General features: G+C 46.3%; 1 protein-coding gene across 1 annotated transcript; it reads right to left on the reverse strand.

The window, feature by feature from the left end:
• Positions 1–1,398: 1,398 nt before the first annotated feature.
• On the reverse strand, positions 1,399–11,314 carry LOC122935443. Its single transcript, XM_044291211.1, has 4 exons — positions 11,267–11,314; positions 10,111–10,285; positions 2,740–2,985; positions 1,399–1,612 (listed from the first exon to the last, which is right to left on the reverse strand). Exons 1-4 carry the CDS (start codon positions 11,312–11,314, stop codon positions 1,437–1,439), a joined length of 645 nt encoding a protein of 214 aa, XP_044147146.1. The 3' UTR covers positions 1,399–1,436.
• Between the last annotated feature and the right edge of the window lie 878 nt (positions 11,315–12,192).

Genomic DNA, 12,192 nt, shown 5'->3' on the forward strand with positions numbered 1-12,192 from the left:
AGGGCTTGGCCAAGTTTTATCATTAACTAGTGACCTCACTTTATAATCAATATAACTTCCCTCTAGTATTTTACCCTAACACTAGATGGCACTAGTATTCCATACAAAAATTGAACCACTCACTTCTTTCTCTTATCTAATATACTAGCAATAAATGTTATCTAAGGTTTCAGACAAAACCTTGAGAAGATCTTGAATAGACAATGGCTTTTTTACTTCGTCACCCACCTGGTTTATCCTTGTACAATGTTATATTGGCCTTTTCAATAAAATATAATAATAATGAACTGTTATAATTTTTTGATCTAGATCGTTTATTTTATTAGGACAACATTGTATATGTAAGCGATGAATACACATGCTGTACTTGGGGGTTCAATCTGTTTTTTTATACTTTTATAATCGGTCTTCCACATCCCCATCTGTTAAAAATTTTTGTCTGCTGAAATATAATAACTTGACACTCTCTAGTACTGCTTAGTTATGCCAAACTTTGTGTAGTAATTAGAATACTACTTTAACTTACCTACTGCATGCTGATCTTGGCCTGATACTTCAGAATTCTCTGTAGTCATTATACTCCACCGTTAGCATTGACTTCTTCTATTGTCCTGATCATTGAGAGTTATGTGTAGGCCGTATAATCCACTGTTAATATCTAGCTACTGTGGATTCTGCTGCTGTCTGTTCTGATCATGGCGAGTTAGCATTCAGCCTTTTGAGAATACACATTACCCGCTGCAGCATGTCCTGCTGAGTTAGGATGAGATTATACTCGACCGTTAATATCTACCAGCTGCAGATGCTGTCTGTCATGATCATACAGAGTTATGTCAAGCTAGTTGTTTGTCCTTTGTAGCTATGTGAAGTTCTTATACAACACCATCAGCTGTCCTAATAAAGTTGATTTTTCAATTTACAAATCAACCTACAATGTTAACTTTACCAACGGCTGCTGTCCAGATGAAGCTGACTTGTATGCCTCAGAATATAACATTAGCTATAACTGCTGCTGCTGTCCTGATCAAGTTGATTTGTTATGTATATACCTTATAATAAAACACTATAAATACCTGCTGCTCCTGCTGCTGTACATTTAAAGGTGACTTGTAGCCCTCAGAATACTATAGCTCTACCTGCTGCTGCTGCTGTCTTGATCAAGTTGATTTGTTATGTATATGCCTCATAATACAACACTACCTGCTGCTGCTGTCATGAAAAAACGTATTTATGTGTAGGCCTTATACTACACTATTAAGATGTACTTACTGCTGTTGTCTGTCCGAACCCTGCTGACTTTCAACGTGGACTAAAGGCTCCTTTACTGATAAGTCTGCAGTTAAAATTATACAAAAACATAACCTTATAGAAAAAAAAAGTATGGAATCAATATAACTTAAGAAAACTTTTTTAATAACAAAAAAATTAGAATAAAATTAAGGGAACTTTTGCAGTTCTTCCTGCAGGCTTGCGAGCTCCTTCAGGTCCTCCCCATATTGGCATTCAAATTCCTGCAGCATTCTTTGGGATTTTTGAATGAGGGCTCTTAATTGCCTGATTTTCCCATGCCTCTTTTGCATTAGAGCAATTTTAGCAGAAATTTTCTTGATTACTGTTATGAAAACACAAGAGATAAATATATCAATTAACAATAAGTCATTTATTGAATTGTGTGTAGTATGTAGTTAAGTGCAGAGAATTTGAGTGTCATTTTTAAAGTATACCATAATAAATGTAGTTATATATTAGATTATTTAGTGACATTTTAGTAGTTTTAAATTAAATTTGTTGTGTTATATAATATTAGTTTATGTAGATTAAAGAGTTATTGTGCATGTCTGTTGTTTGATATTACTGTGGTTTTTGTTGTCCCATTATTATTGTTAATTTTATGATCTTCATCACCTGCTATATAATTGTAGGGTGCAGTGTTTCATGACTTTCAAAATTGCTCCGTACTATTTTTGTGCCAAATATAAAATATTTGCCCTGGGGACAAAATGGCTCATTAACCGTGGTCTAATAGCTGATCTACTAGTCCAGAGCAGCTAGCCAATTATATAAAATAAGGCCTTTTCAGGTATTTGTCAAACACCTGCTGTATAGATCTCTCCTATTGGACGTGTTTCAAAGACATAAGCATTGCTGCTACGTAGCTGAAGGGAGGGGGGGGTAAGTAGGTGTCATGTGGAGGTGACAAATGCTAAAAAAGACTGTACGACAGCACCTGTTGCCTTAGAGGTGAAGCAGGGGACACCAGTGTTTTGTTCCCCTGCAAGCGCTGATATTGGCTGTTACAACTCTACAGCCAATTAAATAAATTAACATATGTGGTGGTGTTCAGGTGAATTATATGCTAAAAGTGGAACTAAATGTGGGGTGCATTTAGTCCTGTAACCACTTATTTAATAAAAAAAAAAGTGTGTAAATTCATTATTTTGATTATATAATTTTATTTCTAATATTTTTTTAGATTAGTTACTTCGTTAACAAAGATGCCATTAAAATTTTGACTAAGTTTTACCACTGTCATGAAGTACAATGTGTAACGATAAGATAGAACTATGCCCGTGAAAAGTAAACTCGTTTTAAAGTTATTAGCACAAACATAGATACCGTTTAATATTTAAGAAAAATGTTTAATTAGCGTTAAAGTAGAAATGGGCATGGGGTACTGAGGGTTAATATTTCTAAATATGTGATGTATACATAATTACAATGATGTGTGCACATATTTACCCTCCTGGTGCGGGGTGGTAACCAGCGCCTGATCCTCTTCCTCAGGAGCTGGGGTGGTGGTATCCTCCTCAGCAGGAGCTGGGCCAGATGTTTTTGGCCCTTGAGAGGGTCCGGGCTCGTCTGACACCTCCACAACAATCCCCACACTGTGGGAGGGCCCCGCCTGCTCATCCTCCTCTGTGGAGACCTCCACTACATCCAAATCCGCCGTGGTTAGACGGCGGCGGACCGTTGGCGCTGGAAGCCCTGAAATCACACAACATTTGGATTTAGGCTCAATTTAAACGTCCGTAATGTCTTTTTCATATCCACCCACACAACAAAAAAAAAAAGGACACCGGCAATGTGCGTGACGCATTTTGAAGACCGCACGTCAATGTCAATAATATAATATGACTATTCTTGGCCTCAATTGAGGACAATAATACAAGGATTATTAATAAATATCATCAGAAATACAGCAAAAAGTATTTGTTAGAAGGTGTAAATATTATATTTAATGTTCATGTTATAAGATCGGATTGTATTGCGATTGTGTGTGGGGTCTGATCAATCGGACATTGGCCAGCTGAGCTGATATGTACCTGTCTAGGGTACTTATTACAACAATGATGAATATCTAAGGCTACTTTCACACTAGCGCTTGATCGGATCCGTTCTGAACGGATCCGATCATATTAATGCAGACGGACATCTGCATTAATAACTTAGAAAAATTTCTAAGTGCGCAAGATGCCTGAGCGGATCCGTTCAGACTTTCAATGTAAAGTCAATGGGGGACGGATCCGCTTGAAGATTGAGCCATATGGTGACATCTTCAAGCGGATCCGTTCCCATTGACTTACATTGTAAGTCTGAACGGATCCGCTCGCCTCCACACGGCCAGGCGGACAGCTGAACGCTGCAAGCAGCGTTCAGCTGTCCGCCTGTCCGTGCGGAGCGGAGGCTGAACGCCGCCAGACTGATGCAGTCTGAGCGGATCCGCTCCATTCAGACTGCATCAGGGCTGGACGGAAGCGTTCTGCTCCGCTCGTGAGCTCCTTCAAACGGAGCTCACGAACGGATCTATGAACGCTAGTGTGAAAGTAGCCTAATCAGACATCATAAAAGACGAAGTTATATTTAGTGCAAAAATATATTGCATTTTTTAAGAACTGAAATGTGGACCCAGAAGTGCGGGTCCGCTTTTCTGGAGACGGGACGCACATCGTGCGGCCTCCTTAGAGATGAATGGGTCCTCAAGTCAGTTCAGAAAAATAAATTATGAAATTGAGCACTTGTGAATCGGGTCTTGGCTGTCATTCACGTAGCGGATGTCACACACGGCATCTGCTCGTGTGAAACAGCCCTAATACAGATTGATGATTGCTGTTTATCTAGATATACACACAGACACACACACATACATATATTTATTATTATGTGTGTGTGTGTGTGTGTGTGTGTGTGTTGTAGGAGAGTATTTGGGGTGGTAATAGACGGCAGGTACGTGCCACCGGGGGTCCTGGCACCGGTGGAGTAAGAGCCAGAAAAGTGCATATTGCAGCGGTTATGCTGTTAACACAGCGGATCCGGGCCGGCTCTTATTGGGAGCAGGCAGATATGCGGGCGGGTGCCTGTCTCCCCACGGTCCAGGCCAGGTTTTGCAGGGAAGGGTTAAAACCTGACCAGCAACAAGGGTGTGGTGTGTAATGTGAAGCTTCTGTGTTCTCTGGCTGTGAGAGTGAGAAGTGGAGGTGAGCTGGGCTGTGTGCTGAGGCCTGTGGAGGACTGTGCAGGATCCTGCAGCTGAACCCAGGAGGGATCCGTGTCCTGTGGCTAGAAGCAAGACCCATGGACTTACTTCACCAAGGAGAAAAAGGTGACATTACTCCTGGCTTTAAATAGACTTTGCTTTATGTGACTGAAACAGGCCTCAAGTAGCCTGCAGCAGGGACTTGCTGTGTTTGAATTATTATTTTGCTGTTGTGTGTGACCACCCTCCCTATGAACTGCACCGTCTTTCACTTGTATGCACCGTGTGAATAAACAAAGCATCGTGTTTGACACCAAGACCACTCTGTGTTGCCTCTATACTGCACTCGCTACCACTGCCTACCAGAGCGGATCCCCACAATTGGTGGCTTCAGCGGGCAAACGGCAGTGAGGCTGAAAATGGTGCTGTTTGGACTGTATGTCATATATTAAGCCAGCAAGTTTTGTGGCTCCAGACAAGATGGAGGAGGCTATTAGACACTTGGTGCAAAGTAATGAGGAGGCTACTCGGAGACATGAGGAAGCCCTGAGAGACCAGCGGCAGTTGAATAGTCTACTGGCCCAGCAACTGGCGACTATGCAGGAGTCCATGCGGGTGTTACAACAACAAGCCGTCCCGGGGGGGACCGCAATCCTACCTGCTGCCCGGGATAAGGTGCGCTCAGCGTTAAGAAAGATGGGCCCCGGAGAGGATATCGAGGCGTTCCTGATGGTCTTCGAACGCACTGCGGAACAGGAAAGGTTACCGGCAGAACAGTGGGCCGAAGTAGTGGCGCCATTTTTAGTGGGAGACGCACAAAAGGCCTACTTCGACCTCAGTCAGGAGGAAGCCAAAAGCTATAAGAGGCTGAAGGGGGAGGTGTTGGCTCGTCTTGGGGTTAATACCTATGTGCGTGCACATCGAGTCTACCGGTGGGCCTTCTCCGAGTCCCGGCCTGCTCGGTCCCAGGCCTATGACCTGTTACACCTGGGAAGAAAATGGCTACAGCCTGAGACATTGAGCCCCTCGCAGATGGTGGAACGGGTGGTGGTTGATCGTTTGGTGCGCACACTGCCAAGGGCCATACAGCGCTGGGTTGGTCAGGGAGACCCCGGCAACCTGGATCAGTTAGTAAGCCTTGTCGAGAGGTATGTGGCAACCCAGGACTTGGTGCGGGACTCAACGCAGGCGCAGGAATCCCGTCGGGCTCCCTCTCAGGCTAGGGATCCGGAAAAAGGGACCCAACCACAAAGGGGGGGGAAGGCTAGTCCTACTCCAGGGAAGAGAGACCGGGGAGGGACCACGGGGATTCAATGTTGGCACTGCCACGGCCTGGGACATAGGGCAGCGAACTGTCCTCAAACACCTGAACCCATGGACTGCGGGTTCGCTCGCCGGTCCTCTTTCTTTGCCCGGCCTGTATGTACCGCGGATGCCAGGCCGACCACCGATATGCCACCTCTGTGCCAAGTCTTGGTCGATGGGCATCTGATTAATGCTTTGCTGGACTCTGGGAGCCTGGTGACCCTAGTGCATGAGTCCTTAGTGTCTGAGACACTCCCAGAGAAGCAAACCCTGTCCATTGTCTGTATCCATGGGGACCGCCGGGAGTACCCCACTGCCAGGGTTACCATGTCCGTGTTGGGCAAAGAGGTGCAGCATGTCGTCGGAGTGGGACGCCAAATCCCTTATGCCGCCATACTGGGAAGGGATTTTCCTTTGTTCTGGACTCTGTGGAAGAGCAATATGCCTTCCCTTAGGGACAGACGACAATCGGGCCCAGTGCCCGAGGATCCCGATGCAGGGATACCAGCTGTAGGGGTCACCACATCACCCGTAGAGTGTCATCCCGATAGGTTTCCCCTAGAGGTGTTGGCAGGCGAATCCGTGGAAACCCCGACCATCCCGGACCTGGAGGTATCCCGTGACACGTTCGGGACCGCCCAGCTCCAGGATCCGACATTATTACGGGCGAGGGAAGGGGTGACAGTGGTAAATGGGGTGGCTCAGCACCCAGGGGCCGACTCTGTGTTTCCCCATCTGGCTTTTAACCAGGACCTGCTGTATAGGGTGGACAAAGTGCAGCACGAGGTAGTGGAGCAGCTGGTGGTACCCCAGCCATACCGCCGTGTGGTACTGGACTTGGCCCACTCCCACGTGCTGGGAGCACATTTGGGCGTAAAAAAAAACCAAGAGCGGATTCTGCAAAGGTTCTATTGGCCCGGGGTTTATGAGGAGGTCAAAAGGTTTTGCCAATCCTGTCCAGTGTGTCAGATGACGAGCCCCCAGCCCCACTATCGCAGTCCCCTAGTACCCATGCCCATCATCGAGGTCCCCTTCGAAAGAATAGGGATGGATCTGGTAGGCCCCATAAACAAGTCGGCCAGAGGGCACCAGCATATCTTGGTGGTCTTAGACTATGCCACCAGATATCCTAAAGCGATCCCACTACTTCATACTTCTGCTAAGCTCATAGCTAAAGAACTCATGGGTATGTTCGCAAGGGTGGGGATTCCAAAAGAGATCCTGACCGACCAGGGGACGCCCTTCATGTCTAAGGTGACGAGGGAGCTCTGCAAGCTTTTAGGGGTTAAACGGTTGCACACGTCCGTATACCATCCTCAGACCGACGGACTAGTGGAACGCTTTAACAAAACCCTAAAAACTATGCTTAAAAGAACCGTAGCCAAAGATGGAAAGGATTGGGACCTGTTGCTGCCGTACGTATTGTTCGCAGTGCGAGAAGTGCCCCAGGCATCTACGGGATTCTCGCCCTTCGAGCTATTATACGGTCGATGGCCAAGAGGGTTGCTGGACATCGCAAAAGAGGCGTGGGAGCAACAGCCCACCCCCCACAAGAGTATTATAGAGCATATAGAAAAGATGCAGGACCGTATAGAGACAGTCCTACCAATCGTCCGGGAACACATGGAAGCCGCCCAACTGGCACAGAGCCGGGTATACAACCGGAGTGCCCAGGTCCGGACATTTAACCCGGGTGACCGGGTACTGGTGCTAGTCCCCACCATTGACAGTAAGTTTTTGGCACGGTGGCAAGGTCCCTACGAGGTGAAAGAGAAGGTAGGGTCAGTGAATTACAAGATATCCCAGCCAGGCCGGCGGAAGCCAGAACAGGTATATCATGTAAATTTACTGAAATCGTGGAGAGATAGGGAGTGTCTCATTGGGGACAGCCCAAGCACTGTCTTGTCTGCGGGGAAGATCCCAGCTCCACCCGAGGTCCGGGAGGGCACCTCCGCAGTAAAGATAGCGGGTGGGCTGTCGACTAAACAAGCTCAGGAAGCCAAAGAGTTGGTGAGTCGAAATAGGGACGTATTCTCTGAGCTTCCTGGTCGAACTTCGGTAGTCCGACATGACATCGTCACCGAGCCCCACGTCAGGGTACGGTTAAAGCCGTATCGTGTACCGGAGGCCCGGCGACAGGCCATTTCAGAAGAAGTAAGGTCCATGTTGAGGTTAGGGGTGATTGAGGAGTCAAGGAGCGAGTGGGCCAGCCCCATAGTCCTCATCCCAAAACCTGACGGTACTCTGCGCTTCTGCAATGACTTTAGAAAGCTCAACGAAGTGTCGAAATTCGATGCCTACCCCATGCCCCGGGTAGACGAGCTCATAGAACGGCTAGGGAAAGCTCGCTATTTCTCGGTCCTCGACCTCACAAAAGGATATTGGCAGGTGCCTCTCACGGAGGCGGCAAAGGAGAAGACTGCCTTTGTCACCCCCGAGGGGTTATTTCAGTACCAAGTTTTGCCCTTTGGCCTACATGGTGCTCCAGCCACCTTCCAGCGATTGATGGACGTCATCCTACGGCCCCATCGTCTATATGCTTTGGCATATCTGGACGACATCATCGTGTTTAGCCAGGACTGGGAGAGTCACCTGCCCAAGGTACAGGCCGTAATCGATTCACTTAGAAAAGCTGGACTGACGGCCAACCCAAAAAAGTGTTCGCTCGGGTTCGAGGAGGTCCGGTACCTGGGATACGTGATTGGGCGGGGAGTTGTCAAACCCCAGGTAGACAAGGTTGAGGCGATCAAGAGCTGGCCCAGACCTCTTACCACCAAGCAAGTACGTTCGTTCCTAGGGATGATAGGATATTACATGCGCTTTATCCCCAACTTTGCCACAGTAGCGGCCCCATTGACAAGACTTTTAAAGGGGAGGAAGACGGTGATGGTCCGCTGGGATGAGCAGGCGGAGGAGGCATTCTCCCGTTTGAAGTCGGCTCTGTGTGGGTCCCCGGTTTTGGTGACACCCAACTTCACACGGGAATTTGTCGTTCAGACGGACGCCTCTGGAGTGGGCCTAGGGGCAGTACTCTCTCAGGAAATCAGTGGGGAGGAACACCCTGTTGTCTTCCTGAGTCGCAAACTCACCCCAGCGGAAACCAGGTACAGTGTGGTAGAGAGAGAATGCCTGGCCATTAAGTGGGCCCTCGAGTCCCTTAGGTACTATCTGTTAGGGAGAAGGTTCCGTCTGGTGACCGACCATTCCCCTCTCCAGTGGATGAGCCGGGCCAAGGAGGGGAGTGCCCGGGTCACCAGATGGTTCTTGTCCCTCCAGAATTTTAAGTTCAGTGTCGAACACAGGGCAGGCCGCTTACAGGGGAATGCCGATGCCGTTTCCCGGGTACACTGTTGTACATGTGTCCAACCCCTCAGGATTGAACAGGGTTGTGCAACCCTTCAGGGTTGAACAAAGGGGGGGGATATGTAGGAGAGTACCTGGGGTGGTAATAGACGGCAGGTACGTGCCACCGGGGGTCCTGGCACCGGTGGAGTAAGAGCCAGAAAAGTGCATATTGCAGCGGTTATGCTGTTAACACAGCGGATCCGGGCCGGCTCTTATTGGGAGCAGGCAGATATGCGGGCGGGTGCCTATCTCCCCACGGTCCAGGCCAGGTTTTGCAGGGAAGGGTTAAAACCTGACCAGCAACAAGGGTGTGGTGTGTAATGTGAAGCTTCTGTGGTCTCTGACTGTGAGAGTGAGAAGTGGAGGTGAGCTGGGCTGTGTGCTGAGGCCTGTGGAGGACTGTGCAGGATCCTGCAGCTGAACCCAGGAGGGATCCGTGTCCTGTGGCTAGAAGCAAGACCCATGGACTTACTTCACCAAGGAGAAAAAGGTGACATTACTCCTGGCTTTAAATAGACTTTGCTTTATGTGACTGAAACAGGCCTCAAGTAGCCTGCAGCAGGGACTTGCTGTGTTTGAATTATTATTTTGCTGTTGTGTGTGACCACCCTCCCTATGAACTGCACCGTCTTTCACTTGTATGCACCGTGTGAATAAACAAAGCATTGTGTTTGACACCAAGACCACTCTGTGTTGCCTCTATACTGCACTCGCTACCACTGCCTACCAGAGCGGATCCCCACAGTGTGCAAAGTACAAAATCAGCCGGTTACATCATACATCACTACCGCACTGTGTGGATAAATATATATATATATATATATATATATATATATATATATATATATATATATACACTCACAGCGAGATAGAGATATATGAGGTAAAGGGATGATTTGCTATGTTTCACAACAGGTAAAAATAAGTAATAATTTGTAACGGGTGATAAAAAAAAAAAAAAAAAGTACCAGGGCAGACTCTCTCACTGAGCTCTTTGACCCAGTCCGGGTGCCTCCTTTTCAGGTCAGACCATTTTTTTACAATTTGAATTTCGTCGTGGGTCCGCCCAAATTTTTTTTGTAAGGCCTTGACGACCCCCACGACAATCGCCCTCTTCTCGGCCTGCTTCTGGGTCCGGTCATAACCCTTCTTCAACATGCGCTGCAGGATGAAGATGCAAACATGTCTTACAAAATTTAGGAAATACAAGGATTATTAATAAATATCATCCAAAACACAGCAAAAAGTATTTGTTAGAAGGTGGAAATATTATATTTAATGTTCACGTTATAAGATCGGATTGTATTGCGATTGTATGTGTGTGGGGTCTGAGCAATCGGATATTGGCCAGCTGAGCTGATATGTACCTGTCTAGTGAAGCGACGGTACGATATGGGGTGCACCCTGGGTAACGCTAAATGAACCAGAAAATAATGGCAGGAAGAAATTTTTAATTTTTCTCCAGACCAATAAGACATGAGGCCAGATTTATCATTAGCTCAAGTCAGAATAATGGAGTGAAAAAGTTGCAAGAAAATGAGCAAACGCTAAAACTGCGCACAAATTTGCGAGTTTCTCCTGCTCTGCACTATGCTCGCCAGTTTTATGAAAGTGGACGTGTTTTCTTATGTAGATGAATCTCTAGACACATTTACTATTGGAACAATTTAAAAAGTTGCAAAAAAAAATGCGCTAGTTCACTCCAGTGAGGACCATGCTTAAGTTTTTAATAGAACATGCGACTTTTTCGTAAGGACGTGCGAATTTTGTAAAGCTGCTTACTGACGGATAAACTGCTACCATAAAAAGGGATGATCATAAATCTGGCACTATGTGTTTGTGTGTGATATGCAGTGTGTGGCAGGAAAATGTATATGCAATGTGCATGATATTTCTTTGCTGTCCATACATACATACATACTTCTTACAAAGTGCTGTGATGTCAAAACAATACTTATTACAATAATGATGATTATCTAATCAGACATGATTAAAAATAAAGTTATATTTAGTGCGCATATATATGCGCATAACTGCGCATGCGCGAATATGTAAACATACTATTGCTTAATAATTACTATACTATACAGATATGGTGCGAACATGCATTCAAAATGTTATGACATGAAGTGTTGTACTTACGGTTAGCAGCAGTTCATCCTCTTCGTCATGGAATCTTGTGCCCACCATTTTCTCTTGTCCGGCGTTGAAGATTCACTCTTAAAATGGAGTTGACGTACTCGCGATAAACCACGCCTATGATGCGCGCGCACAATCTCAACACACTGACTTAGGTGGTGTATGTAGCGAATAAACGAATAGAGAGAATAAGCGAATATATCGAATAGGCAAATTATCTAACAGGCGGCGGTTGGGCGAATATTTGAAAAATGCTATTGATTGACCCTGACGTACTCGCGATAAACCACGCCTATAATGCGCGCGCACGTGCGCGCGAACAATCTCATCACACTTCATATTTTAGGTGGTTGTGTAGCGAATAAACGAATATAGCGAATAGGCGAATTATCTAACAGCCAGCTAATAGGCGAATTTTTGAAAAATGGTATTAACCCTAGTTAGTTAAAATATACCATCGGAACTGAGTTTTCACTAACGTATGGAAAACTTAGATCCGATGGTATATTTTGACAACACAGTGAAGTGATGCTTGTCGGGTTAGGCTAGGTCTACACGACGACATTTGTTGCGCGACAAAAAGTTGCGCGACAGATAGGGCGCAACATTTTGTTGCACTAATGTCGCGCGACAATTTTTATAATGGCAGTCTATGGTGTTGCACTGCAACATGCGACATGCTGCGACTACGACGCGACAGTCGCAGAAAAATCCATCTCGAATGGATTTTCTGCGACTGTCACGTCGCAGTCGCAGCATGTCGCATGTTGCAGTGCGACACCATAGACTGCCATTATAAAAATTGTCGCGCGACATTAGTGCAACAAAATGTTGCGCGACAAATGTCGTCGTGTAGACCTAGCCTTAGAGTGTTAAATGTATCGCATAATATGTATTATGCGATGCGAAAATTCGAATTATCGCATATG

Source organism: Bufo gargarizans, chromosome 4 (genome assembly GCF_014858855.1).
Source record: "Bufo gargarizans isolate SCDJY-AF-19 chromosome 4, ASM1485885v1, whole genome shotgun sequence".
Lineage (NCBI taxonomy): Eukaryota > Metazoa > Chordata > Amphibia > Anura > Bufonidae > Bufo > Bufo gargarizans.

Coding starts and splice junctions, on each gene's coding strand:
- LOC122935443 (XM_044291211.1), bottom strand. CDS start 11,314: ATGGTGGGCACAAGATTCCATGACGAAGAGGATGAACTGCTGCTAACC. Junction 10,286..11,266: donor AGGATGAACTGCTGCTAACC/GTAAGTACAACA, acceptor TTCATCCTGCAG/CGCATGTTGAAGAAGGGTTA. Junction 2,986..10,110: donor GGACTGGGTCAAAGAGCTCA/GTGAGAGAGTCT, acceptor GTGTGATTTCAG/GGCTTCCAGCGCCAACGGTC.